Raw genomic sequence first — 24552 nt, forward strand, 5'->3', positions numbered from 1 at the left:
ATTACCGTTAGGATGTCGTTTGATGATCTAGAAAATTCTATGCCATAGCTTTAGTGTCAATGCTGCCCAAGACCTTGGCGTCTCTGGTCTCTTGAGAGTCTGAATCCTCAGCAATGGCATCGAGAATGCGGGATCCCTCGAACTTGGCTGCAATTTCTTCCAATTTGAGACCCTTAGTCTCAACGAATGTGAAGTAGGCAACGACGAGAAATAACAAATTCCATGAAGCGTTGATAAAATAGAATTTCCAGCCCAAGTCTGCCATTGCATAAGCCATGCAAAATGATGCGAGCAGCCTGCTTTATGTCAGCAACAGACACTTGGAGAGATAGTTGCAGTCAACGAACCCGAAGCCAGCATCCAACATGCGAAATATGGCGATACCAGTGGCGCGAAGCTTGTATTGAGAAACCTCGGTAGGATACAAGCTGGTCATTGGCGTGATGGAAAAGGCGTAGAAGCCTTGAAAAAGGAAGATCACAGCAATCGTGCCATATATTCCTGACTGGTTGGTACTTTCGCCGTACTCTGGGGTCACGTTAGTAACAATGTAAATGTGGCTGGAAACTGGACTGGCTCACTTTTGATCAGACCTCCGATAATGTAGAGAGTCGCAGACATGCCTGCGATTCCAATGAAGCTCTGGATTCGCCGCCCGAGGACGTCAAGCATAAAGCTACCAAAGACAGCCACCGCAAAAGACCAACAGTTGAGAATGACTTGGATCTGAGTTTGTTTGACAGTGTCTTTGATACCCGCCTGATCAAGGATCTTCGTGAGGTAAAATCTGCAAAAGTTAGCGAGGCCACGGACCCGGAATAACACCGTGGCGCAGCATACGAGATGATGAAGTTGCCAAACATATTGACCATAGGACCAAATGAGCAAAGGATGGCAAGTCTTTTCCTGTTGGCTGGTGTCGCGAAGATTTCTCTCCAAGGATTTCGAGGATACTCTTCCTCTTCCTTCTTCATGATAGCTCGTATCTCGTGCAGATTCTCCCGTCCCTGTTGCATGTCTTCGACCCCCTTGCCTTGCATGATGATGAGCACCTCCAACGCTTCATCATCCCGCTTGTTTGCAATGAGCCACCGAGGAGATTCTGGAATAAAGGGAACCAGGACGACGGCGAGAAGGCTGGGTACGAACTGCAACAGGGAAGGTAAGCGCCATGACCAGGTGCTGGCGATGTTTTGGCTTCCGTAGTTCACGATCGCCGAAGCAAGACTTCCGACGTAGAAGCAGGAGAAGAACAGTCCCAAAATACGACCACGTTTTTGCGGAGGAAGAAGTTCGCCCAAAAGAGTGGGTGCTGCGCCGTTGCTGACTGCAGACCCAATGCCGACAATTATGCGAGCTACAACGAACATGGCAATGTTCTGTGCTGCAGCTTGAAGGATGATGCCGACAACGGTGATGACCGAAGCAACAAGAATGGCTCGCCGGCGGCCAAAGTAATCCGGAATCGGCTGCATCAGGAAAGCTCCCACGATACTGCCCATCCATGATGCCGCATTGTTGAGGCCTTCAGTTGCAGTCGTCAAGTGAAAGTATTCGGTGTAGGACGGCAGGATGAGTAGCCCATTCATGACGGACGCATCGTACCCAAGTGTCTATCAAGTATATGTCAGCCCAAGAATCGATTGTTGTGATTTTTCTAGCCGGGTACTTACCGCAGAGTTGACGATGGCAACCGCGAGCAACAGCGGAGACAGCAACTTCAGGTTGGCCGGTACCAGCTTCGAGACATGTTTACGCTCGAAACCCATTTCGTGAGTGGCTGGATCCAATCGTTCGAGATTCATATCAAATCAGTCAACGACAACAAGCTTGCAAAAGACTTTTGGGTCACTTCTTCCAAGTCCTTATATCTTGTTAAGCATGAGGAGATCTGATTTGTGATTATTAGATCCTGATTGGCTGTCCCCAGACTTCGGGCGAGCTCGGGTGAGCATATCAGAGGCCCACCACACCGACCCAGCATGTTTAGTGCGGCCGTTTTGGGTGGTATCGTGGGGATTTGCAGGGTTATTATTGAGTCTAAATACTCGACCGAACTCGGGCGAGGTTCCATGTTGCCTGCCGGTTGGAGGACGGAGCGTGGGTAAGGTATGTGATCGGCAAATCTGCATAGAGAGAAGATAAGGTATTTAACGGTGTCTTGTCGCAAGCAACTGCTAAGTCTCAAATTGCCTGCGTCTCAAGTTGTCTTAGCACCATCTCGTTTCACGTCCATTTCTTTGACTGCCGTTCGAAATGCCCAGTCAGATTCGAGAGTGGCCCGCATGGGCCGAATATACGGAACAAGGGGTGACCGAGTCGAAGGACCCCGACTTTGGGAACGCCAAAAAGTATATTATCGCTCACTACGGCGCTGACTCTTTGAAAAAGAGTTGGCTAGCTGTGTGCCAAAACCTCGAAACTGTCACTGAAGAGATCATCAGCAAGGGCCACGGCATAATACCTGTTCTTGATGCTGCAGACCTTTTGGAAAAGGGGTTCACGAGCGAGCAACAGGCTGAAGTCAAGCGAATTGGGTCATTTGTGATTCGTGGACTTATTGATAAGTCGGAAGCGATTCACCACTACACTGATCTAAAGAAATATGTTGCCAACAACAAAGGAAAGATCCAAGGGTGGCCAGCGGAAAGTCCTTCGATGCTGATGTTGTATGACTCTCCTATCCAGAACGCCCTCCGAGGGTATCCAAACCATCTGAGAGTTCAGGGCTTGCTGAATGAACTCTGGCACAACTACGACGAAGAGACGTCTCCTGATCCATTGGTTTACTACGACGGCATTAGAGACAGACCACCAAGACAAGACTTCCTTGGCCTTGGCCCACATATCGACGCTGGCAGTCTTTGCCGATGGGCGGACAAGACGTATCGGGAGGTATATGGTAACATCTTCTCCGGCAGGCCTGAGTTGCACGACTGTTACGACCTCGGCCTGCGGAAGGCCGCCGACCAAGAGCTGTACCCTGGCATCGCGCATTCCTCCGTGTTCCGCTCTTTCCAGGGTTGGACAGCGTTGACAAGAGCGGTGCCGAACGAAGGGACCCTTCTTGTGTACCCGAACGTTGCAACTGTGGTGTCATACGTTATGCTTCGACCCTTTTTCAAGCCTCCAAGAGACCCTACTGATGTGATGGATGCGAGCAAGTGGACTCTGGATGATTCCACAAGCTGGTTCCCGGGAACGTTCAAGACGGAGAGCCAGCGCTTGAGTCGATCATCGCATCCGCACCTGAGACTCGAGGAATGCTTGGTGCATATCCCTAGGATGGAGCCTGGAGATACAGTTTGGTGGCACACTGATGTAGGTATCCATTTCAGACCTCGAACGATTTGAATGCTGACTATGGTTGCACAGGTGTGCCATGCAGTGGACCCAGAGCATCATGGAACGGAGAATGCATCCGTTGTATACATAGCTGCATGTCCATCGACCCCTAATAACAGGGTATATGTCAAGAGACAGCTTGAAGAGACTCGGGCGGGTCGGCCGCCACCGGACTATGCCGAAGGGAACGTCCTGGATGAGAGAACGCTTGAGGGATATGTAGGACTTGATGGGTTTGACGGATATGCGAAAACAGCGTTCGGGTTCAATTTGTGAGCTGGAAATCTCATCAAAGCATTGGGTCATCCATATGCTTGATAGAGTCGCGCAAGATGTCGGATGCGTGATCTGCAATTGCATTGCGGGACTTGACCTCATCGAGGTATCGGATAGCTAGTTGTACTTCATCACTGAAGTCGACCTCGGGATCGGGGGAAGCCCTGCGAGATTCTCTCAGCAGGAAGATAGCGGCGACAAATATATGCAAAGATAATGCCCTGCGTTGCTATTGTCAGTTGGGAGCTTCATGGAACCCACTTCACAAGCATAGAACCCATACCATTGTCTTCGCATCGCAGCTGGCTGGTCCCAGTTATGTGTGATCCAGATGATATCCATGGCAGACCTAATGCAGACTGTTCTTGCCCACTCGTATTGCCCAGGAGATGTCATCCACTGCTTTTGAAGCGCCCTGTTGATGCGCATGCGATGATGGAGTAGCACAAGACTAATGTCAAACCGCTGCCATTTGATCCACGGATGTTCAATCTCCAGGTTCTGCATTCTCTTGTGCTTACCACCGTCCGGCTGCAGATGCTCTGGCAAAGTATTGATGACCTCTGCTAGCTCATCATCAGCCAGTCGAACAACTTCTGCAATCGGCCGCGACCCTTCTCGCAATGCTGACCGAAATCGATGGTAAACGATTGATGTTCGTGCCATGAAGATGTGGTACTGGAAAGGCTGGATACCGCCAGGTATGTCATGCTCAGGATCGCGCGAAGGGAGTGGAACATTGAAGTCGCCTTCATCTACCTGTGGAACATGGTACGGAACCGCGAGCCTGAACCGTTCGTCAGCAAGAACAGCCGTGGCATTGAGTTCATGACCTAACTTACCATTCGCATATAACAAGCGTCCACCACAGCCTGTGCTGAGCCTCTTGACTCATTTCAGTTGGAATATCGTCACCTCGAGATCCATCAAGCCCAAGGGTCTGCGCAGTACGAATGGCGCAGCTCCATAAATGTCTGCTTAGTTCAGAGTCGCCGAAGTTGTAAAAGCACATCCCAAGCACTGCAACGGCTTGCACAATATGAATCTGGGGAGTGCGCATAAAGTCTGCCCGATACATGCAGAACAAGGCAGATTCGTACCAGTCTTGAAGAACACGTTGATGGTCTTCTGCAAAAAGGGTTACAGCGTCAGTATGAGGATAAAAGATTGGGGTTTGTGAAAAGCCATCCTTACTCCCAGGCAAAATCAAACTTGCCTCCTCATCATCCATCATTAGAAGAGCTGCCTTGAGAAGTCCCGACCGTTAGCAAGCTTCTTAGATAGTGGTGAGTTGCCAAAAGCCCACCGTAATCACACCAAAGTAGAGAGATAGCCAGGCCGGGTCGCAGTCTGATAGGAGAGCGCCGTTCTTGAGAGCTCCCATGAATTTGGAATGCTCATCCTGAAAGGTCGGATACTCGAGAGCATAGTGTACCCAAGAATTCCACGTCTTGTCATACGCAATGAGCTGCTCACTGGCCTCCTGATTGGGACAACACGAAGTGATCTCGTCCCAGCTTGACATCCGACCCGAAGACTTTGGTCTTTGTCTCGGATCAAAGACCATTTCTTCAAGAACATCGTGACATTCCAGTAGCCGCTGAGGTTTTCGAGGTTTCAGCAAGGGTGAATTTGGGGTATGATGCACGCTTGATCGGATAGACAGAGCACTTCTCAAGCGCTCGTTCTCCCGCACCAAATCTTCGTACGTTGGGGCATCTGTGGGATCATTTCCTCTAGGTTACACAGTAAGTATTGGTTGTGGGTATGGAATGGAGAAATGGTAAACAACCTGGTGACTTCTCCACGAACAATAACTGTTTCTCGAACGCACTTGTCTGCGTCCCCTCGACGGATGCATCTTAGACAAGGGGAGGCCTTGTCGCACTTGACCTTCCGAGATGCGCATGACCGACAGCTTCTTGGCGCTCGTTGTGTAGTACGCAAGGTCTCTGCCGCGTCGTCTGTCATGGCTGCGATGTACCGATTGCTCGTTGCCGAAGGTATCGGGTGAGCTCCCGGCTTACCGTAGGTGGGGTTAAATCGATTGAGCCAAGGACTCAGAAACGACGGGTTGAGTCCTCACGAATCGATATGAGAATAGAAGGTATCTACGATTTAGTCAGTCCGTGAGGTAAACTGTTGCTCAGCAGCGACCCATTGATGTGTGCTATGAGCAACATGTTCCAAGGGAAAGTTGAAGCGATTCGGAAACTCGCCCGAACTCAGCCGAAAGCTGCTGCAGTCGATAAGATAAGCGAGATCGCAACGCTTACGTACCCACAATTCGCGCCAAATATCCCTGTGCCCCTCATGTGCTGGTCATATTATCACTCGACTTTCATATCATTCACGTTCTTTCCCAATCTCTTGCAGCCGATTATGAGACACTTCGTCGACAACACTGCTTGATCTCAGATCAACAAGATTCAACCAGAGAAATCGGATCTGGTCAGCTGCGGGTTATTGCAAAATGGCTCAAGGACACGCTTTTCATGGAGCCATCATCCACTCGCTCGGACCCAACGAGGTCGAGATCCTGGAGAATGCTGGCCTTATTGTGAACGGCGATGGTGTCATAACCGAGTTTTTCCAAGACATCTCCGCGGAAGAGCTGTCAAAGAAGGTTCCTGCCACCGCCCAACTTCGCTCAATCCCTAAAGGCCAATTCTTATCGCCGGGCTTCATCGATACGCACAATCATGCTCCTCAATGGGCCATGAGGGGTCTTGGCCAAGGCCTGCACATCCTCGACTGGCTCGATCAAGTCACATTTCCCCACGAAGCCCGATTCTCAGACCCTCAATATGCTCGGAAGGTCTACGAAAGCTGTGTCGATGGATTTCTCAAACAAGGCATTACGACGGCGTCTTACTATGGCTCAAAACATGCCGAAGCTACGCAAATTCTCGCAGACATCTGCCTATCGAAGGGTCAGCGAGCCTTTGTAGGAAAATGCAACATGGACCGCAACGCCCCCAGCTACCTCCATGATACCTCAGCTGAGTCGTCGCTGCAGGAGACGGTGGAGTGTGTGAAGCACATCAGGAACATCGATCCCACGGGAAAGCTTGTGCGCCCAGTGCTTACACCACGCTTCGCAATCTCTTGCACTCCCGAGCTACTTGCTGGGCTGGGGAAGATGGCTGAGGAGGATACGAAACTGGCAATTCAGACTCATTTCAACGAAGCGGAGCAAGAGATCAAGGCGACGCGTGAGCTGTTTCCCGAGTTCTCCAGCGAGGCGGACCTGTACCACCACTTCGGGCTGCTGAACCAGCGTTCGATTCTTGCACATTGCACATTCATGACCGATTATGAAATGCAGAAGATCAGAGAGTATGAATGTGGTGTTGCCCATTGTCCGATCTCGAACATGACGGTTGGCGGTGGCTTCATGGCGGCGTCCATTCGCCAATTCCTAGCAAGGGGCATCAAAGTCGGCCTTGGTACTGACAGTGGAGGTGGATTTTCTTCCAGCATGCTCGACAGCATCCGTCAAGCAGTGATCGCCTCGAATGCTCGTGAGGTAATGTCTGACGGAAAAGACAAGGCGCTATCTCTGGACGAAGTCTTCTACTTATCGACATTGGGCGGAGCTAGGGTTTGCTGTCTTGAAGACAAGATTGGCAGTTTTGCCGCAGGCAAGGAGTTCGATGCTCTATGGATCACTTGCCCGTTGGAGTCCTTCGGTGTGATGACTGTTAGGGAGGAGTCAGATACTTTGAGAACGGTGTTTGAAAAGTTCCTAATGACGGGCGATGATCGGAATATTGCACGTGTGTACGTGCGTGGAAGGTTGATCAAAGATGCGCCCTCCACATAGAGAAATTCTTCAATTGTCAAGATTAGATCAACGCTCGATTTGACCGACAAACACGTGCCAAGCAATACACCACGTCATCTAGACAACTTCATTCGATCCACTTCGCCAGAAATTCAGTCACCGTTTTCTGGAACAGTTCGGGCTCATCCGAGGGCGGGATATGACCCGACTTCTCGAATATTACCAGCTCGCTTTGCGGAATCCCTTGGCTGATCTCCTCGCCATAACCGACCGGCACGACAACATCGAGTCTGCCAGTGGCTACGAGAGTCGGCGCTGTGATATCCTTCAGCTTCGATCGAACATCGAAGCGGGGTATGTTGTGAGAAAAGGCAAAGTTGTGGGTTTCATAATGCAAATGATGTGTCTCCGCAATGGCGTTGCCCTCGAAAGTCGACGATGCAGATTTCGAATCTGTCGACCCATTCTTCGGAGTGTAGATGCCAACAATTTCCGCAAAGGCGTTTGCAAAATCCTCGTTGCTCCTCACGCCGCCGCTTACGAGACGCACCTGTCGATCCCCGTCTGGCTGGATACGGTCGCTGGTAAGAATGTTCTTCAAGAAGTTGATGCTTCCGCGGAGACCATTTGCCCAGGTGTCTCGAAGTACGAGTGCAAGAAGACGGTCTGGATGGACTATGGCGTATTGAAGGGCAACGAAGCCACCGTATGAACCTCCTGCTAGAATGAACTTCTCGGCTCCCGCCCATTTTCTGCAGAAGGTCAGTGGTTTTCTTCAATCCGGCACCAATGAGGGTTTCCTCACCGGAGCTCATCCACATCGGCGACCCATCGAGCATCAGTGTATGGCGGTTTCAAGTCACTTTCACCACTTCCTCTGGCGTCGTAGACAAGCACTCTGAAGTTTGAGGCAAGAAACCCAAACGACGATTCAGGCTCCCTGTGGTCTGACAGGCCGGGTGCACCATGGAGTGCAATGAGAAGGGGATTTGTCTTATCGGTGTCACCGAGCAACTTAACTTGCACAGATGCTCCATCACTTAACTTGACCGCAGAATGTTCGGCCATGATGAAGGTTAAGCGTCGAAAGGTTTCGTGAAAGAGACTTATCTCCGAAGATCAAAGTTGTTTTGGATGTTGCGGACTGTCTCGGCGAGCGGGTGTTAGGTGTAGTTTTTCACTCACAAGGACTCCATGTGCTTATCAATCATACCTATGAATGCTGCAGAATTGAGGAGGTATCACGTCATGACGCTAATTAGCATCTGCATGTCGGGTACTGAAGGATTGGAGGAGGCGACCCCTCTCAAAGTCCCATTCAGCACGCTGCCTAGCCATCACAGTAGAGAGCCTCAGCACGAAAGTTCCCGCCATGCCGAGTGCCATGACGAAGTTCGCGATCATGTCATCGGGTAGATTAATAAGCATCCATGTAGACCGATGCAAGTTTTTGAACCATAGGTATATTCATAACCGACAAAATGAAAGAAATCTAGCGTCATAAATGTGCAAAATGTCCCGTAACCCAATCTCCCAGATGAAAAGATCCAACTCAATATGTACACAGAAGAATTCTCGAGTGAGGTCAAACGAGCCACTAGTTGACAAAGTTCCAGCATTGAGACTCGTAGATTGGGATCTCGACCTCGTACAAAGACTTAGTATAAAACTGAGTGACAAAGGCATCAACGTTGAAGTGGAAGGTGCTGGCAAACCATGCGCCGTTGATGCACTGGTCTCCGGTGGGTTTCGTGAAGGTGACTCCACTGGCACTTGTGTAGGTGAAGTCGAGATCGACGGCGAAAGCGTTAACAATCTCAGGCTTTGCTTCAATACCAGCGGACATGTCGAGCAGGCCGTTGAAGAGCTTGACGCCGAGAGCCACTGTCAAGTCGGCGTAAGGGTTCAGCTGAAGCTCAACCTGGGCGCTGATGTCCGTGGTGACATTGGTTTGGGGCTTCCAGCCAGTGGCAACGGTGTTGGCTTGGTTGAGGAAGTCCAGGTGGACGGTAGCCTCAGGGATAGAGCTGACCACACCAACAGTGGCGTTGACGGAACCTGAGGCGGCGAACTCGATGCCAAGACCAAAGTCGACCATGGGGCCAACGTCAATGATGCCCGGGATAGAGAAAGCGGAAACAGTAACGGAAAGAGGGTCATAGTTGTAGAGGTTGGTGGAGTATTGGGCATTGACCGCGGCGGTAATAGCGAGGTTTAGATCGGAGGAGTAGTCAAGTTCGATGTAAAACTCATCCACCTTGAACTTCCAGAAGTTGTAGTGGACGTGGCCGCTGAGGGTAACGGTGGTGTCGAGCTTGGCTTCGTTGGCAACGATAGTCAAGGGGTCGGATGCAACGAGTGTGGTGCCAGAGAGGTCGGCAGAGATTGTGCCAGAGAGATCGCGTTTGGCGGTGGCAGTGCCAGTGTGGGTGAAATCGATAACGGCATCGTTCAGTTGGTCACGGATTTGGACTCTGGAGGATGATGCGGTCAAAGTGAGTGTGGTGTTATCGAATGTGTATCCTGAGATGACATAGATTCCGCGCTCGTGCTCGCTGTCGCAGGTGCCGTTGTGGTTGGTAATCATGGTAAAGTTCTTTGCCGGCCAAGAGCTCAAGCACGAGTTGTAGTCCTCGGTAGCACTGAACTTGAGAACGACATCAGTGTCGGAGCAGGTGATGTCGGTGATGGTATCAATGTGCTCTAGGAGCACTGAGGGCTGCTTCATCTCAGCGTGAACCAATGCGTTGGTTGCGTTGAGACCCTCATAATCTAGAGTGACATTGATCTTGGGCGTGAACTTGGCAGGGCCGAGAGGAGTTGCCGGGATTGAAGCCTGCCGCCTAACGGGACGAAGCAGGGCCGAGCTAGGGGGTACTACATCCCGTACCGGCAGGACAGCCGAAATCGCCGTGCCAATGAAGGCCTGCGCGGCAAAGAGAGTGAACAGAGACGACTGCATATCGAGGAGGCAGTTTCTATGTAGCGGGAAGAGAGTGTAGAGAGATGATCAGGAAAGGTTGATTCCGAAAAGACTGTGTGACTCTTGTCGAGAAAGAATGAACGTGTCAATGAGTGGCGACTGATTGTTGCTGTGAAGACTCAAGATCTCGATTCCAGACCATGCAGAAACCTAAAGACTTTATACTCGAATGTGAAGCCTTGAAAGGCTGTGCTATCACTGCCGTGAAGCATCACTATCACGGCCAGACCGGGAACAGGCCACTGGGGATATCGGATTGAGTCCCAAACGAGATCGTAGTCCACCGCGCCTCATCACTGGCTGGGGTTGATAATACCGCCGCAAGAGTAGAGCTGAAAGCCATTAAGCCTGCGGAGTGTGGAGGTACTGGCTGACCAGTCAAGGATTCGGGATCGTTGCACGTTGTATTTCATCGGAGTAAAAAAAAACGTCTCGGTCCACTGGAGCCCCGGCCTCTTCGCCCGGTCCCTACGCTCCATCTTACAGACTACAGGCGGATGTGGCCGGTTGACGTTTCGATTAGCAACCGACTCACGAATCTGTAACTCACGTGTCGGTACATCAAAGCTGTTGAACCTGAGGTCTGACAACCGATAATGTTATTAGTCTTGAATGGTTATGCTCCAAAATGTTCCAATTCTGCCGATAAACACATGTCTGATGATACGCCTGATAGGCTGATAAGACACCGAAGGCCTCAAAACGCGGGTCCGGCGAACTTCCGAGAAGTCAAGCTTCTTCCCCAGGTTTAGCTCGCTCTCGCTCCCTCGTGCCATTGGTAGTCTATTTGTGATCACGGACCTGTGAAGCTCGCGGAGAACAACCTCCATTCGGATGCGGCCCGGGAGACGCGAGTCAGACCCGAAGTCCCAGCGTGTCGTTCGTCCGATCACGCGTTTCAATCACAGAAACTCAATTCATTCCGCATAAACAAACGTTTGAAACTTAATTGCTTTGCTCGCGGCTGCTATTCAATGCTTATAATTCTAGCCTCTCATGATGGCCCCAGTAGCTTCCAGGCATCACGCAGAGCTTCTGGCTGCTCTGCGGAGACCGATATCGGCACGTTGTCGACCTCAAACGGTTTGGCCGAGGAGAATGAACCAGGGTTTGGCCCAGTTGAGGCTGTCATCCTAAATGGGAAGACCCCTTAACTAGGCACCCCACAGCTGGCCAGATTTTCTGCTTTAGGCACTGGCGGGCTCGCTCCTCGGAGCCTCAATGGCTGAGCCTATCTCTAGGGAGTGCCAGAAAGTGATCTGAGTCCGATGTCGTGGGGAAACATCATGCTTGGCCCCCATGCTTGACCCTGCGAGGAAATTGGTAGGTAATGCTAAGCCTCATGGCATGGGACGAACGATACTACGTAGTAAATGGGCCCCAATTCAGCTTTGTTGTCTATGGCGTTACGGTATGACTGTAACGCGATAGATTGCCGGTGGGATTAGTGTGGCTTCCTTGCGGGTGTATTCAGTAATGATCACTCAGCTAGAAAACACGGGCTGTGTGCTGTGCCAAGAAGGAACAAGCTATCGGACTTCTCGCCGGACAAGGTATGCACTTTATCACATTGTCCAAACAAGAAATTGAACTCGGCGCTCTTGACTCGCCAATTAAGCATGAGTTGACATCACGACCCTATGTAAATATCTTCGAAACATCTCGCGGACTCATACCCCGACATGGTATTAAGCGCCGTGGCGCGTTAAACTGCATCTTGGACCCATATGAACGATCACGACCTTCTAGCAGTTGGATATTCTGTCAGACCTAATGGACGGCTAGAACCTGTCTGTCCGATCCGATCGATGTAAGGGGGAGATTCTGCTTTTATGAGGTCGAATATCATTGGCGAATTCCTGCTTCCTGCATCTGAAACAGTGATTCGGGAACGTATTTGATTGCACTATGAGGTCATCAGCACTGCGGGCATACTATTACCACAGCCAAGGTGGTTGGCTTCGTTCCGTCGGTAGACCGCAGCTTCCCCGCACCGGCATTTGTTGCACAACCGGGTAAGCGATCCCGGCATCCCATACACCCAGCCCAAAAGCTCGAACTTTACGTTCTTTCTACCCTCCATATTCGTAGGCTGACTTTCAGCAAGGGTCATTAATCTTGGGACCGCGCCCCCTTAGTCGAACATGCCATTCACCGGACCGCCGTTGGACCCTGGTAAGCTGGCGTCAAGCCCCTTCGCATCCATGTCGCCTAAGCCCCTCGCTGATATCCGGGCGCAGTGTCCGAATCCCTAACGATCTGGGATTGGTTGTTCGAGAAGCAGCCCTATGGCAGTAGAGCGAATGCCTTCATCGACGGGTTGTCAGGACGTCGCATCTCATTTCAAGCCCTAAAGACATACGCGACCCTTGCCTCCATCTCTCTGAACCGCAACTATGGTCTCGAACCTGGCACTAAGGTCGCAATCGTTTGCAGGACCTCGGTCTGGTACCCAGTTGCACTGTTTGCAGCCATACGGCTAGGCGCCATCGTGGTGCCCTTGCCGCATGAGGCCAAGACCCCAGATTATGAGTACTTCCTCAAAACCTCCGGTGCCGAGATTGTCTTTGTCGATGAGTCAACCGTCAACCAAGTTCGACCTGCTTGTTCTCGTCTGAACATTGATTCGGATCATCTCGTTTCTGTTGACTGTGATGTCAAGGACCTGAAGTCCATTGGGACTCTGGTCGAAGAAGGCTGCTCCTCTCAAGTACAGGGGCAGGTTCCCCACTGGCAATTGCCGGCGACTCAATCAAACAAAAAGGCCTGCGCCTATCTACCATTCAGCTCGGGTACAACTGGATTACCCAAGGCAGTGAGACCTGCCCATGATTTAGCCAATTGAGAGTATCAGTTGAGTGTTGACTGAACTTCAGGTTATGATATCTCATGCCAATGTCATTGCGCAGTGTCGCCAGATGGATACCATGGACCCTGGAACAAGGGAGACGATCCTGGCCCCGCTGCCTTTCTACCACAGTATGTGGCATCTTATCGTTGCTACAATCTTTTTGCTAATCCAGGCCTGCTTACACAGTCACTGGGCTACTGCAATTTCTGCACGTGCCAATCATGTTCGATCAAGACGTCGTCCTGTTGAGCAAGTTCAACATGGCAGACATGATGAAGACTATTCTGTCGTACAAGTGCAAGGAACTATGGCTAGTTCCTCGTAAGTATTCCTTTTCTGATTACCTTTACCGGGCTAATTACTTCCCAGCACTGTTGATCCGCATGGTCAATGAGGAGGTGGCCAGAAAGAATGATCTATCATTCGTCAGGCAGCTCACTACTGGAGCAGCACCCCTGTCTCCACAAGTCATCGAGAAACTCGCCAAAGATTTCCCTCAAGCAAAGCTCAGACAAGCGTATGGAATGACGGAGAGTTGCAGCTGCCTCACGACTACTCCCAAGGATCTACAGGTCTATGCGAATGCTGACAAGGTGGGGAAGTTGGTTCCAGGCACGCAGGTCAAAGTGGTCGATCCCGCGTCTGGCAAAGAGGTTGGGTATGGTGAGGAAGGCGAGGTAAATTCGCGAACGATTCAACAGCTGCCCTGTAGACTTCGTACGCTAATCACAGATTTGTCATAGATATGGGCCCTCGGCCCTCAGGTTACTATGGGCTATCTGAACAACAAAAAAGCAACAAGCGAAACATATGACGAAGACGGCTACTTACACACCGGGGATCTGGGCATCATGCGGCCAGATGGCTTCGTGACTATCCATGATAGAATCAAGGAGATGATCAAGGTCAGTATGGTGATATAGAGAACCTGCTATGAATGTAAGAATTTTTGAATGACTATGCTAATATGCCCTTGTCTTCCAGGTCAAGGGTCACGGAGTAGCCCCTGCAGAGCTAGAGGACACTCTTCATGGGCATGAAAAGGTTGCAGACGTTGCAGTCATCGGTATACCGGACGAGTACGCCGGTGAGGTGCCTAAAGCCTTTGTAGTACTAAGAGAAGGCGTCAACAAGTCTCAAGAGACAGCGCAAGAACTAGAAAAACATGTGGAGGGGCTAAAGGCACGGTATATGTGGCTTCTCGGAGGGATTGAGTTCATTGACCAGATCCCTAAGAGTGCCGCTGGAAAGATCCTTCGGCGCAACCTGAGAGAGATTGAAAAGAGGAGGCGAGAGGCAAACAAGACGGAGTCCCGTTTGTGATAGTCGACTACCTGTGGCAAGTCTACTCTATTGAGCTAAATAATTTACTCATTTAAGCATGATCTGTTCCGAGTCCATGAGTTCCCGTGACCCTCAAGACGACACAATGAAGTCTCAATCTGCCTCAAATCCGATCCCATCCCTTCATCTTCCTCTGATAGTATTTAAATCTGAAATAATGATTGATAAGCGCTGGCGGCCATCCGCGAATGCTTTATATGGCCTTAAACGAGTTGACTTGAGGCTAGCTCATGTTCAGATCCATAAAACACATTCGATATGGAGGTTGAAATCAGAGACTCAGCACAAACGCTTATTTAAATACCTCAAATTGACGCAGCCAAGATGGAAGTCATGGCCATTCAGTCGTCTCCGATAAGCTACTTCTCTGAACGAGCCAAGGCTGGGATGCGGGGTGGATCACTTCGTTAGTGCCGCTTCAATTGGAAGCCGCCAAAGCCCCCGGCTCCCACCAAATACTTATATCGAGTCTGTAAATGGAAATGCCCCATTCTTCGCGGGGAAGTGCATGCGGTCTGTATTCCGAGATCTGGCACCAACGGCCAATGCCGTGATACGAGCGGGGATCCTTGCTCGCCCGAGGGAAAACGCGAACACATGCATAGCAGCCCTGATCGGCACCCACAGGTATTCCTTGGACTGAGCTTTGATTTTGTCATTTAAAGTTTTCTATCTGAAACTTTCTGTCAGATTGCAATCGCTTTGCAACTACGGTCCGGATCGTCCTGGCCAGATAGTAAGGATGTCGGACGTGGAGCAGGCGCAGCCTGATCCGGACACCGTACCATTAACATTCGATAACAAAGTCGGCGGAACTCCTTTGAATCATCAATATAATGGGCCCTACAAGGTTTCAGAGCACATTCTTTGGGCACCACGGAAGCTCAGGGTTGCTTGCATCGGTGCTGGAGCTTCTGGACTGACCCTGTGTTACAAGAAAGAGAAGGAGTTTGGCGAGAGCATTGATCTCGTCGTATACGACCGTGAGTTCATTCTAACAGTATTCTTTCTCCAGTGGAATTATTGATTTCCTTTCTTTTCAGGACACCCAGCCTGTGGAGGTGTGTGGTACGTGAATAAGTACCCGGGCTGTCGATGTGATATTCCGTCGCCATCTTATCAGCTCTCGTTCTATCCCAAACCGGACTGGTCCCAGTACTGCGCTCCTGCAGAGGAGATTCAGAAGTACTATCAATCCTTTGCCGAAGAGTGCGGCTTCGTTGAAAAGTACATCAAACTACGCCATGAGGTCGTGCAGACGACCTGGAACGAAGAGACCAGCCAGTGGATCCTGGACATTGATGAGCTGCTTGACAATGGCGAAAAAAGACGGTTCCAAGACAAAGTTGACTTTCTAGTCGCCAGTATCGGCATCATGAACACCTGGAAATGGCCAGACATTCCCAACCGGGAAGCCTTCAGAGGCAAGATGATGCATTCAGCAGCGTACGATACGTCTGTGAACCTGAAGGACAAGTCGGTCATAGTAATTGGCTCCGGAGCTTCCGCCGTACAAATTGTTCCTGCGATTCAACCAGATGCGAAGAAAGTGACATCTTTCTATCGCACGCCGCAATGGGTCAGTGGTGGTGTACCCCTCGAGGGCTACACGGAAAGCGGCCAGAACTTCTCGTGTACGGACACACCCACATTCATCACGACTGAAGTCAAATCTAACTCTCGATAGATACGAAAGAACAGATTGAAGCATTTCAAAACGACCCAAAGCTTCATCTAGAACATCGCAAGAAGATGGAAGACAGCATCATCAAAGGGTTCCCCTTTAACATTCTTAACCACCCTATCCAAACTTTTGGCCGCGAGGTACAACGTAGTTTATGCTTCGGTTCAGATTCCCAGCTAACTAGGTCTGTATAGCTACTTGAAAAAAGCATGACCGCTGCTCTGAAAGGTGATCAGCGGCTAATCAAGCGTCTCATACCATCGTTCCCTGCGGGGTGCCGACGAATTGGTCCGGCGGAAGGATTCCTGGAATCGTTTCATGAGGATAATGTGGAGTTAGGTGATGGAGACATCGCAGCCTTCACAGAGAAAGGCGTTAGAACTGTTGATGGCAAGAAATACGAGGCGGATGTCGTCATCTGCGCTACCGGCTTCGACACAAGCTACTGCCCTTTCTTCCCAGTTGTCGGGCGCCAAGGCCGAAATCTCGCTGACGTCTGGAAAGATGACCCAGCGGCTTATCTTGCACTTGCAGTAAACGGGTTTCCAAATTTCATGCGTACGTTCCCCCCCTGCGAAAATAGAGAGACGTCGTTCGTGCGTGGCTGATACATTGATCGTAAAGTTGGATCACTCGGTCCGAATGCCCCATTAGCCCATGGAGCTCTGACACATGTTCTCGAGGCGGCTCTCACCTATCTCTGTAGGGTGATTCGGAAGATCCAAGTCGACAATATTCGATCGATCGACGTCAAGGCTGAGGTTCTGGAAGAATATAACGAGCACGTACACGAATGGCTGAAAAGAAGGTAAGCCCTGTGGTCCATGGCAATGTCCACGCAACGCATTTTATCAAGGATCACTGACAAAACAATTATCTGCAGTGTTTGGGCTGGTGGCTGTCGCTCTTGGTACAACCAAGGGAAGCCAGACGGGAAGGTTATCGCCCACTATCCTGGCTCCCTGGTTCATTGGCGCTTGATGACGAACCAGCCCAGATGGGAGGACTACAACATCAAATATCGAAGTCGAAACCGATTTGAATTCATGGGTAACGGGTTCACTGACATTGAGGTGGACAACAAAGACGTGTCCTGGTATTTGAACCCCGAGGAGATTGAGAAGCCATTGTTCACTTCTTTGAATCCTGTCTAGAAGTAGAGTAGCCTCAGAGGGTTTTCGTATGCATTCATGGAAAATCACAATCTTAGTAGCATTGAACCGCTATCTGACCGCTCAGCACGCCATTCAAGGCGGTGGTGATCTTTAATGGTTGTTGAGACATATCTGGACGCCAAGAGCTCTGATAGCGGGTACAGCCATCTTGGAGGAGTTGCATTGAATCCGCTCCCAGGCCGATTAGCAAGGATTCAGCTTGCCCACCTTCCCTGTAGAGAACTCTTCCGTCTTGGCTACTAGGTACACCACGATAATTCAAAAGCTCCTGCAGCTCAGTAGAGATATTCTAAAGGCCATGCAGGAGATTTGCACCAAGCTGCATTACCACAGTGACTAGCAAAATTAGATACGAGTAGAGAGCATTCTAATTGGGCTGAGCAGCTTTCCATCTCGCAGATAAAGACCTGCATGATGCATGCGTTGGTAGCCAGCTTTCTGTTCTTCTCATGCAAGTCTCCGTCACCATGGCCCATATCAAGCGAATAGCTCTGCTTCTAGGGCTAAGTTTGCCTGCATTCTCGATCCCACTTGCCAGTGACGCGTTGGCGAACGACATCGTCCTAGACAAGTATATCGTACGAATCGCACCAAACACGGTCGACGCCGATTTTGACCATCACTTGCAGTGGGTCGGAGCAGTGCATGCGCGCAGCTTGATGCGACGCAACACAGCTGGTGTGGAGAAGACATTTGAATTTGGAGGCTTTCGCGCATACGCTGGGGAGTTCGATCATGAAACGCTTGAGCAGATCAAGCAGGACAAGAACGTAAGTTTTGCAGTTTCAGGCAACGAAAGAGAGCCTGTTGGACTGACAGAAATATCGATATTACAGGTTGTTGCGGTGGAAGAAGACCGCGTAGCTGAAGTCACGGCTATAACGACCCAGGTTAATGCGCCATGGGGTCTTGCAACTCTATCGTCCCCTGCACCACTGGTCGACGGCAATAACGCCGGGTATCCGTACCATTTTGATAGTGCAGCTGGAGAAGGGAGCTTTGCATATGTGATGGACACCGGTGTTACTGTGGCACACCCCGAGTTCGAGGGTCGAGCTTTCAAGGGTTATAACGCCTGGGCTGCTACCGGCGAAACCTTTGATGATGAGTTTGGCCATGGTTCTCACGTAGCAGGTACAATTGGTTCTGTAACCTTCGGCGTAGCTAAGAAATCAACTATCTTCGACGTCAAGGTTGCTAGAGGAATTGTGAGTACTCCCGGAAGATAGTTGGCGAGTTACTGACAAAGATGGCGCGCAGGGCTATACTACCACTGCTCATATGCTAGACGGCTACAGCTGGGCCGTGAACAACATCACAAACACGCCAGGACGCATTGCGAAGGCGGTGATCAACATCAGTATAGGTATGTGGCTTCCAGAGACTTAGTCCCACCGAGCTGAATATTGTATCAGCTGTCCCCAAGAACGAAGCCATCAACGCCGCAGTTGATGCTGCGTTCGATCTCGGGGTCACTACCATCGTAGCTGCCGCGAACGACGGGAAAGACGCCGGAGCTAAGTCACCGGCCTCAGCTTCGAAGGCGATTACCGTCGGTGCAGTCGCGTGGAATTGGACACGGGCTGACTGGAGCAATTTCGGCCCTGATGTTGACATATTCGCACCTGGTCTCGACATCTTGTCTTTGTGGAAGACATCGGGATCTACGGCGACGATTTCTGGTACATCGATGGCCTCGCCTCATGTTGCCGGCCTCGTCGCATATTTGCGGAGCGTATACGAAATGCCCGACGCAGCTACCGTACGGGAAAAGTTGACTGAGCTCGGGCTCAAGGGAGTTGTCGGTGATGCGCGAGAGGGAAGTGCCAATTTGCTGGCACATAATGGGGTCGTTGCAGCTTGATGGATTATCAGTAAATCGAATGAAGCTAGGTTCTGTTGGGACTGATAACGTACCTCGAGTTTCTTACATCTTCACTTGCCTAACACAGCTACCGCCGTCGTTTAGCATGAATGCAGCCAAGATCCAAGGCACTCCCACATACTCCCGAAGAACCTGGGAGCTGTGAGGCTTTTACTCTTCCTGGTCCAGGCACTCAAAGTGCGGTTATAGACGCATCTTGAACAGTTGGAGCGCATTGTGCCTCGGCTTGTCTGAAACATGCAGCATGCCCTTTCTTGCAGAAATGGTAGAATGAACCAAGACGAGCAATATTCGGCGACACATGCGGAGAACTGTTGCAACGTCCAGGATTCTAGCAGCGGCTTGCTCTATTGATTGAGACCCATTATCCGTGTCTCCAAAAAGTGTCGCCCTCCACTTCTCCAAATACGTCATGCAGGAGCAAACTTGGGGTAAGAGGAATGATTCGATGTGTCTAAGAACAGTCGTCTCATCGTCTGCTAAGAGTGGGGGAGGGTCTCGGATGAGCTAGAACTGCCTACTTCTTCTTCCCCGCGCCATCTAGGAATGGTAATGATTCGCCGATTCGGGCCACAGCTCAGGCTCGGGGGTTCGGGATTGATCCCCCTCCCACTCGGACTTATTCTCATCCCCCACTCCGGCCATCCTCCCGTCACACTCGAACCTGCCGGACACAAACTGGCCCGCGGCGGCATCCCCGCGTCTTGGCAAAAGTTTCCCGCCCGCTACCCCGCAGCGGCGCAGCCCCCATCTCAGTTTAGCAAGATATTCCGCGGGAGAGAAGCTGCCTCGTGTGACAGCCGGTCACCCGGGGTCGATGTCATACAATGGCACTTATTCTTGGTGATTTCTTGGGAGATAATGGCTCCTTCGTGAGGGGTTCGTGAGTGGGATAAATAAGGATGGGTGCTGCTGTGCTCCTCTTCGTGGTTTCTTGAATCCCCATTGCTCGTCATCTGAAATTTACCAACCCACACGCATCACCATGGCCTCTACTATGAAAGCAGTGAACTATCAGGGACCTTACAAGGTCAAGGTTTCGGAGGTGTCCCTGCCAAAGATCCTACACCCAGACGATGTCATCGTCAAAGTCACAACGGTAAGATGAACCCCACTTTCATCTGTTCTTGCTCGAAGAGGGTCGCCAAGCTGATTGTCGATACAGGCTGCCATCTGCGGATCAGACTTGCAGTATGCCACGCCTGATAATTTGAATGTAATAATGAAGTAGCTAAGTATGTCGCAGTATGTATGAGGGACGAACTGCAGCGGAGGCTGGCATCACATTCGGTGAGTTATTCTACAACAGACTTCGAGGCCCCATGTGCCAAGTATTGACGAGGATTACAGGTCATGAGAACATGGGAATTGTCGAAGAGCTCGGTGCTGGCGTCACTCTTCTCAAGAAGGGAGACCGCGTAGTCATGCCCTTCAATGTCGCAGATGGGCGTTGCCAAAACTGCGAAGAAGGACGCACGGCATTCTGCACCGGTGTCAACCCTGGCTTTGCTGGCGGTGCTTACGGTTGGTGCCCTGATCCTAATTATTGCCTCAATGATGTAAACTAATACAACTTCCCAGGATATGTCGCCATGGGACCTTACCCTGGTGGACAGGCTCAATACTTGAGAGTACCGTACGCCGACTTCAATGCCTTGAAGCTGCCTCCTGGAAAGGAGTTCGAAGCCGACTTTATCCTGCTGGCAGACATCTTCCCAACCGGTGAGAGTGATCCTTGACTGTCGACTTGGTGCAAAGACTAACTTGATGTTGCAGGTTGGCACGGTGTTGAGCTTTCTGGCTTCAAGCCGGGTGAGAGTGTTGCTGTTTTTGGTGCAGGTCCCGTTGGCCTCATGGCAGCGTACTCTGCTGTGCTCCGTGGAGCATCAAGAGTCTTTGTCGTAGACCGTGTTCCCGAACGTCTTCAATCCGCAGAGAAGATCGGATGCACACCCATCGATTTCACAAAAGGCGATGCTGTGGAGCAAATCAAAAAGTCGAATGGTGGCGAGGTTGACCGATCCGTTGATGCCGTTGGATACCAAGCCGTCAGTGCAGGCGGCAACACGGAACAGCCCAACATTGTTCTGGAGAACATGATCAAAGTTACCCGAGCTTGCGGTGGCCTTGGTATTCCAGGACTTTACGTTCCGAGGTGAGAACTATGACAACTTTGATGCGTGAAACCAAGCTAACTCGTCATCTAGTGATCCGGGTGCGTCGGATGATGCTTCGGCAAAGGGCATGATCAGCCTTAGCTTTGGCAAGCTATTCGAGAAGGTATGGGCACCCCAAAGCTTCAGCTAATTGGTGCTTTGCTAAATAATCCTAGGGACTTTCTCTCGGCACTGGCCAATGTAACGTCAAGGCTTACAACAGATATCTGCGTGACTTGATCATTGCAGGCAAGGCCAAGCCCAGCTTCGTCGTCTCGCATGAGATTAACATTGACGATGCGGAGACTGCCTATGAGAAGTTCGACAAGAGAATCGACGGGTACACCAAGGTCCTCATCCACCCCAACGGTGGCTTTTAACGACATGAAACGACATGATGTATGATGTACTCCGGCGGTGTTGTGGTGTTCAAAAACAGGCAGGTGGTAACACGGCGGGCGGTGGTGTTTTGACGCGGATGGCCAGTTGTAAGTAGCTTATGACTACCTGGACACATATTGAATCATATCCCAAGTTGTACTATGCATCAAAACTGCTACAGTGTGCCTTTTTATTACGCCCGCCTCGTCTCCATTCGTGAAAGATGAGGCCAACGCATTACCCCTTGATTTTCGAATGTTGGCCAACGCATTACAACGTGATGCCATGCAGGGGCAAGTCATTCATACTGCAAGCAGTTCATCTCCAAACAAAAGCCACAGTGCAGGGCGTCATTTTTGAACTTGATCTTCTAACGAAAGTGCGCGTCTGTTTCATGTTTAGATTCGTCTTTCGAACAATGTGACCCTGTCTAGTCACCATTCTACCCCCCTTACCCCTCAGGCTCCAGTCACTGACTTGATATTGTCATTGCTCGGCCCACGATGCCCCCTTAACCCGAACTTCTGCTCCCTTTTGATATCTTAATCTATGTTTCTGGAACTTATGAGTCGAATAATAGTCCACATAATAAGAGGGGTGTGTTCCATGACTCTGCACCAGTCGCAAGTATCTCGCGGTGCGTCGACTGGCATGATGCAAGCGCACGTCAGACAATTACATCGGTGTACCTGAGCTTTGAGAGAGTCTGACGAAGCTGGCATTGTGTCGATAGTTACGGAATGCTGGCTGTTGTGTAGTTCTTCTGCGGAACTAGCCTGGAGGTCATTGTGAGATGTATGTGAAAACCATCAGGTTATGCGGCGCGTACGTCCATGTCCGCTACTTTAAGAAGCCTTTCATCATGTCAACTGAATCACTAGAACTGTTTTATTGATAAGTTCACAACTCAATCATTTCAAACCGGGGCCCTTTTTGAGGTTTAATAGGACATTTGAACTGAATCACACACGTTGACTTTTGAATTCTCAAAGCGCTATTCCACACTTCTACATCTTCTTATCGCAATACTTTGCTATTTATTTACTCGTCCCAAGTGGTTCAGAGACGAATGTCTACATAGAAAGTTGCACATTCTCATGTTTTACGAATTGGCCTGGACGCTCGAAGCACGGCAACTGTTGCGACAAGCGTTGCTGACGGATTTCGCACAACATGAAGTTATCTTTTCTCGTTCTCTTCCGGCGCGACATGCGGAAAAATGTGTTCACGCGGGGCAATATGCATAGAGCATCGGACATGTTACCGAAAACCTACTCCAGTTGATCCCGCTTCTGCTGTGCCACTTCGCCAAGGTGGTAGTAGTCCATGAGCCCCTGGCTAGCAATGCAGCAATATTCATAGTATCCACTTCCTCGCGTCCTTTCGCAGATTTGCATTCTGTTTTGCTGGAACCGTTGTATATAACTTTGGTGGCCCGTTGGTGCTTAATCAAAGGAAGAGATTTCGACCCAGTCCTCCACATGATCAATACTCCCCCCCATATCGTGTTCTTTGTCAATGACGATTTTCAAATTTATTTACGCCAGCTTGCTAGCTGTGGCCCCTTTGGCTTATGGATTTGAGGACCGCGACTGTACCGGCATCAACGCCATTCATCCTCAGTGCCGAAACGCCGATGCCGTTCCGTACCTCAGGGACTTTTTCTATGTTGGCGGTCGCGCTCTGGATACTGCCTCCGGCGAACTCACCGCCGACAAACTCTATGTCGAAAAGCTTAGCCCAGTCCTTCCCCTGCGAGAAACACCCATCGTTTTCTTCCACGGGGGAGGATGCAGTGGTACGTCTTGGCTCAATACGCCTGACAACCGCAAAGGATTTGCTAGCTACTTCATTGAGGAGGGCTACGTTGTGTACATCGTGGATGCTGTTGGCAATGGCCGGAGCACCAACATGGACTTGGAGGGATTCCCATTGACGGCGGGATCATCTTCGACTTTGGTCGAAATGGGATTCTCCGCTCCTGAGTTCTACAACGGCTATCCCCAGTCTCAACTGCATACACAATTTCCCGGCACCGGAAGAGCCGGCGATCCAACTTTCGAAAACTTCAAGAACTCCATGGTTCCATACACTACTAACAACATCACCTTCGAGAACGCCATGCGATCTAGCGGATGCAAGCTTCTCAGCCTGATCGGCAAGTCGTACGTAATTGGCCACTCCGCTGGTGGTTCTGCAGGTATTCTGCTCTCCAACGATTGTCCGGAACTCGTGGCTGCCAACATCAATCTTGAATCATCAACTATTCCATTCTTTTGGTACACATACGGAACTGCCGGGTTCTTCAACAATGCCTGGGGTTTGGCCAATACCCCTCTGAACTACACTCCGCCTATTTCCGATCCTTCTGAGCTCAAAAGGGTTGAGGTTGGAAACTCTACCACGGCCAAGCGCAGCTGCTTCCGTCAAGTCGAGCCGGCACGCAAATTACCCAATATCGCAAGTGTTCCATACCTCATGATCACGGCTGAGGCAAGCGTTCACGTCACTTATGATCATTGCATTGTGGAATACATGAGGCAGATCGGCGCGAAACCTGAATGGATCAAACTTGCAGAGAGAGATATCCTTGGAAACGGGCACTTTATGCATATCGAGAAGAATAACGGTGAAGTCGCCAAGCTGGTGCTGGATTGGATCGGGGGTAAAGACGATTTGATCTGA

At 50.5% G+C, this 24552-nt stretch overlaps 9 protein-coding genes across 9 annotated transcripts; 6 read left to right on the top strand and 3 right to left on the bottom strand.

Annotated features, from left to right (window-relative positions):
* Positions 1 to 37: 37 nt before the first annotated feature.
* COL26b_001463 (uncharacterized protein) lies at positions 38 to 1769 on the bottom strand (the record flags this gene model as incomplete). Its single annotated transcript, XM_053174412.1, has 5 exons — positions 38 to 296; positions 348 to 528; positions 582 to 787; positions 841 to 1613; positions 1674 to 1769. 5 exons carry the CDS (start codon positions 1767 to 1769, stop codon positions 38 to 40), a joined length of 1515 nt encoding a protein of 504 aa, XP_053041722.1.
* A 4325-nt stretch (positions 1770 to 6094) lies between these two features.
* Positions 6095 to 7447, top strand: COL26b_001464 (uncharacterized protein; the record flags this gene model as incomplete). The annotated part of the gene is made up of 1 exon (XM_053174413.1): positions 6095 to 7447. One exon carries the CDS (start codon positions 6095 to 6097, stop codon positions 7445 to 7447), a length of 1353 nt encoding a protein of 450 aa, XP_053041723.1.
* An 88-nt stretch (positions 7448 to 7535) lies between these two features.
* COL26b_001465 (uncharacterized protein) lies at positions 7536 to 8476 on the bottom strand (the record flags this gene model as incomplete). Its single annotated transcript, XM_053174414.1, has 2 exons — positions 7536 to 8160; positions 8214 to 8476. The coding sequence occupies 2 exons, from the start codon at positions 8474 to 8476 to the stop codon at positions 7536 to 7538; spliced, it is 888 nt and encodes a 295-aa protein (XP_053041724.1).
* Positions 8477 to 9005: 529 nt separating this feature from the next.
* Positions 9006 to 10370, bottom strand: COL26b_001466 (uncharacterized protein; the record flags this gene model as incomplete). The annotated part of the gene is made up of 1 exon (XM_053174415.1): positions 9006 to 10370. One exon carries the CDS (start codon positions 10368 to 10370, stop codon positions 9006 to 9008), a length of 1365 nt encoding a protein of 454 aa, XP_053041725.1.
* Positions 10371 to 13318: 2948 nt separating this feature from the next.
* On the top strand, positions 13319 to 14565 carry COL26b_001467 (uncharacterized protein; the record flags this gene model as incomplete). Its single annotated transcript, XM_053174416.1, has 5 exons — positions 13319 to 13370; positions 13429 to 13563; positions 13612 to 13919; positions 13986 to 14147; positions 14227 to 14565. The coding sequence occupies 5 exons, from the start codon at positions 13319 to 13321 to the stop codon at positions 14563 to 14565; spliced, it is 996 nt and encodes a 331-aa protein (XP_053041726.1).
* Positions 14566 to 15328: 763 nt separating this feature from the next.
* COL26b_001468 (uncharacterized protein) lies at positions 15329 to 17424 on the top strand (the record flags this gene model as incomplete). The annotated part of the gene is made up of 5 exons (XM_053174417.1): positions 15329 to 15569; positions 15759 to 16220; positions 16274 to 16410; positions 16954 to 17078; positions 17154 to 17424. 5 exons carry the CDS (start codon positions 15329 to 15331, stop codon positions 17422 to 17424), a joined length of 1236 nt encoding a protein of 411 aa, XP_053041727.1.
* A 488-nt stretch (positions 17425 to 17912) lies between these two features.
* COL26b_001469 (uncharacterized protein) lies at positions 17913 to 18834 on the top strand (the record flags this gene model as incomplete). The annotated part of the gene is given in 4 exon segments (XM_053174418.1): positions 17913 to 18215; positions 18282 to 18653; positions 18706 to 18811; positions 18827 to 18834. 4 exon segments carry the CDS (start codon positions 17913 to 17915, stop codon positions 18832 to 18834), a joined length of 789 nt encoding a protein of 262 aa, XP_053041728.1.
* A 1857-nt stretch (positions 18835 to 20691) lies between these two features.
* Positions 20692 to 21866, top strand: COL26b_001470 (uncharacterized protein; the record flags this gene model as incomplete). Its single annotated transcript, XM_053174419.1, has 5 exons — positions 20692 to 20854; positions 20912 to 21052; positions 21107 to 21485; positions 21538 to 21610; positions 21663 to 21866. The coding sequence occupies 5 exons, from the start codon at positions 20692 to 20694 to the stop codon at positions 21864 to 21866; spliced, it is 960 nt and encodes a 319-aa protein (XP_053041729.1).
* A 1519-nt stretch (positions 21867 to 23385) lies between these two features.
* On the top strand, positions 23386 to 24552 carry COL26b_001471 (uncharacterized protein; the record flags this gene model as incomplete). Its single annotated transcript, XM_053174420.1, has 1 exon — positions 23386 to 24552. The coding sequence occupies one exon, from the start codon at positions 23386 to 23388 to the stop codon at positions 24550 to 24552; it is 1167 nt and encodes a 388-aa protein (XP_053041730.1).

The sequence above is a fragment of the Colletotrichum chrysophilum genome (genome assembly GCF_026319265.1).
Source record: "Colletotrichum chrysophilum strain AFK26 chromosome Unknown scaffold_6, whole genome shotgun sequence".
Taxonomy (NCBI): domain Eukaryota; kingdom Fungi; phylum Ascomycota; class Sordariomycetes; order Glomerellales; family Glomerellaceae; genus Colletotrichum; species Colletotrichum chrysophilum.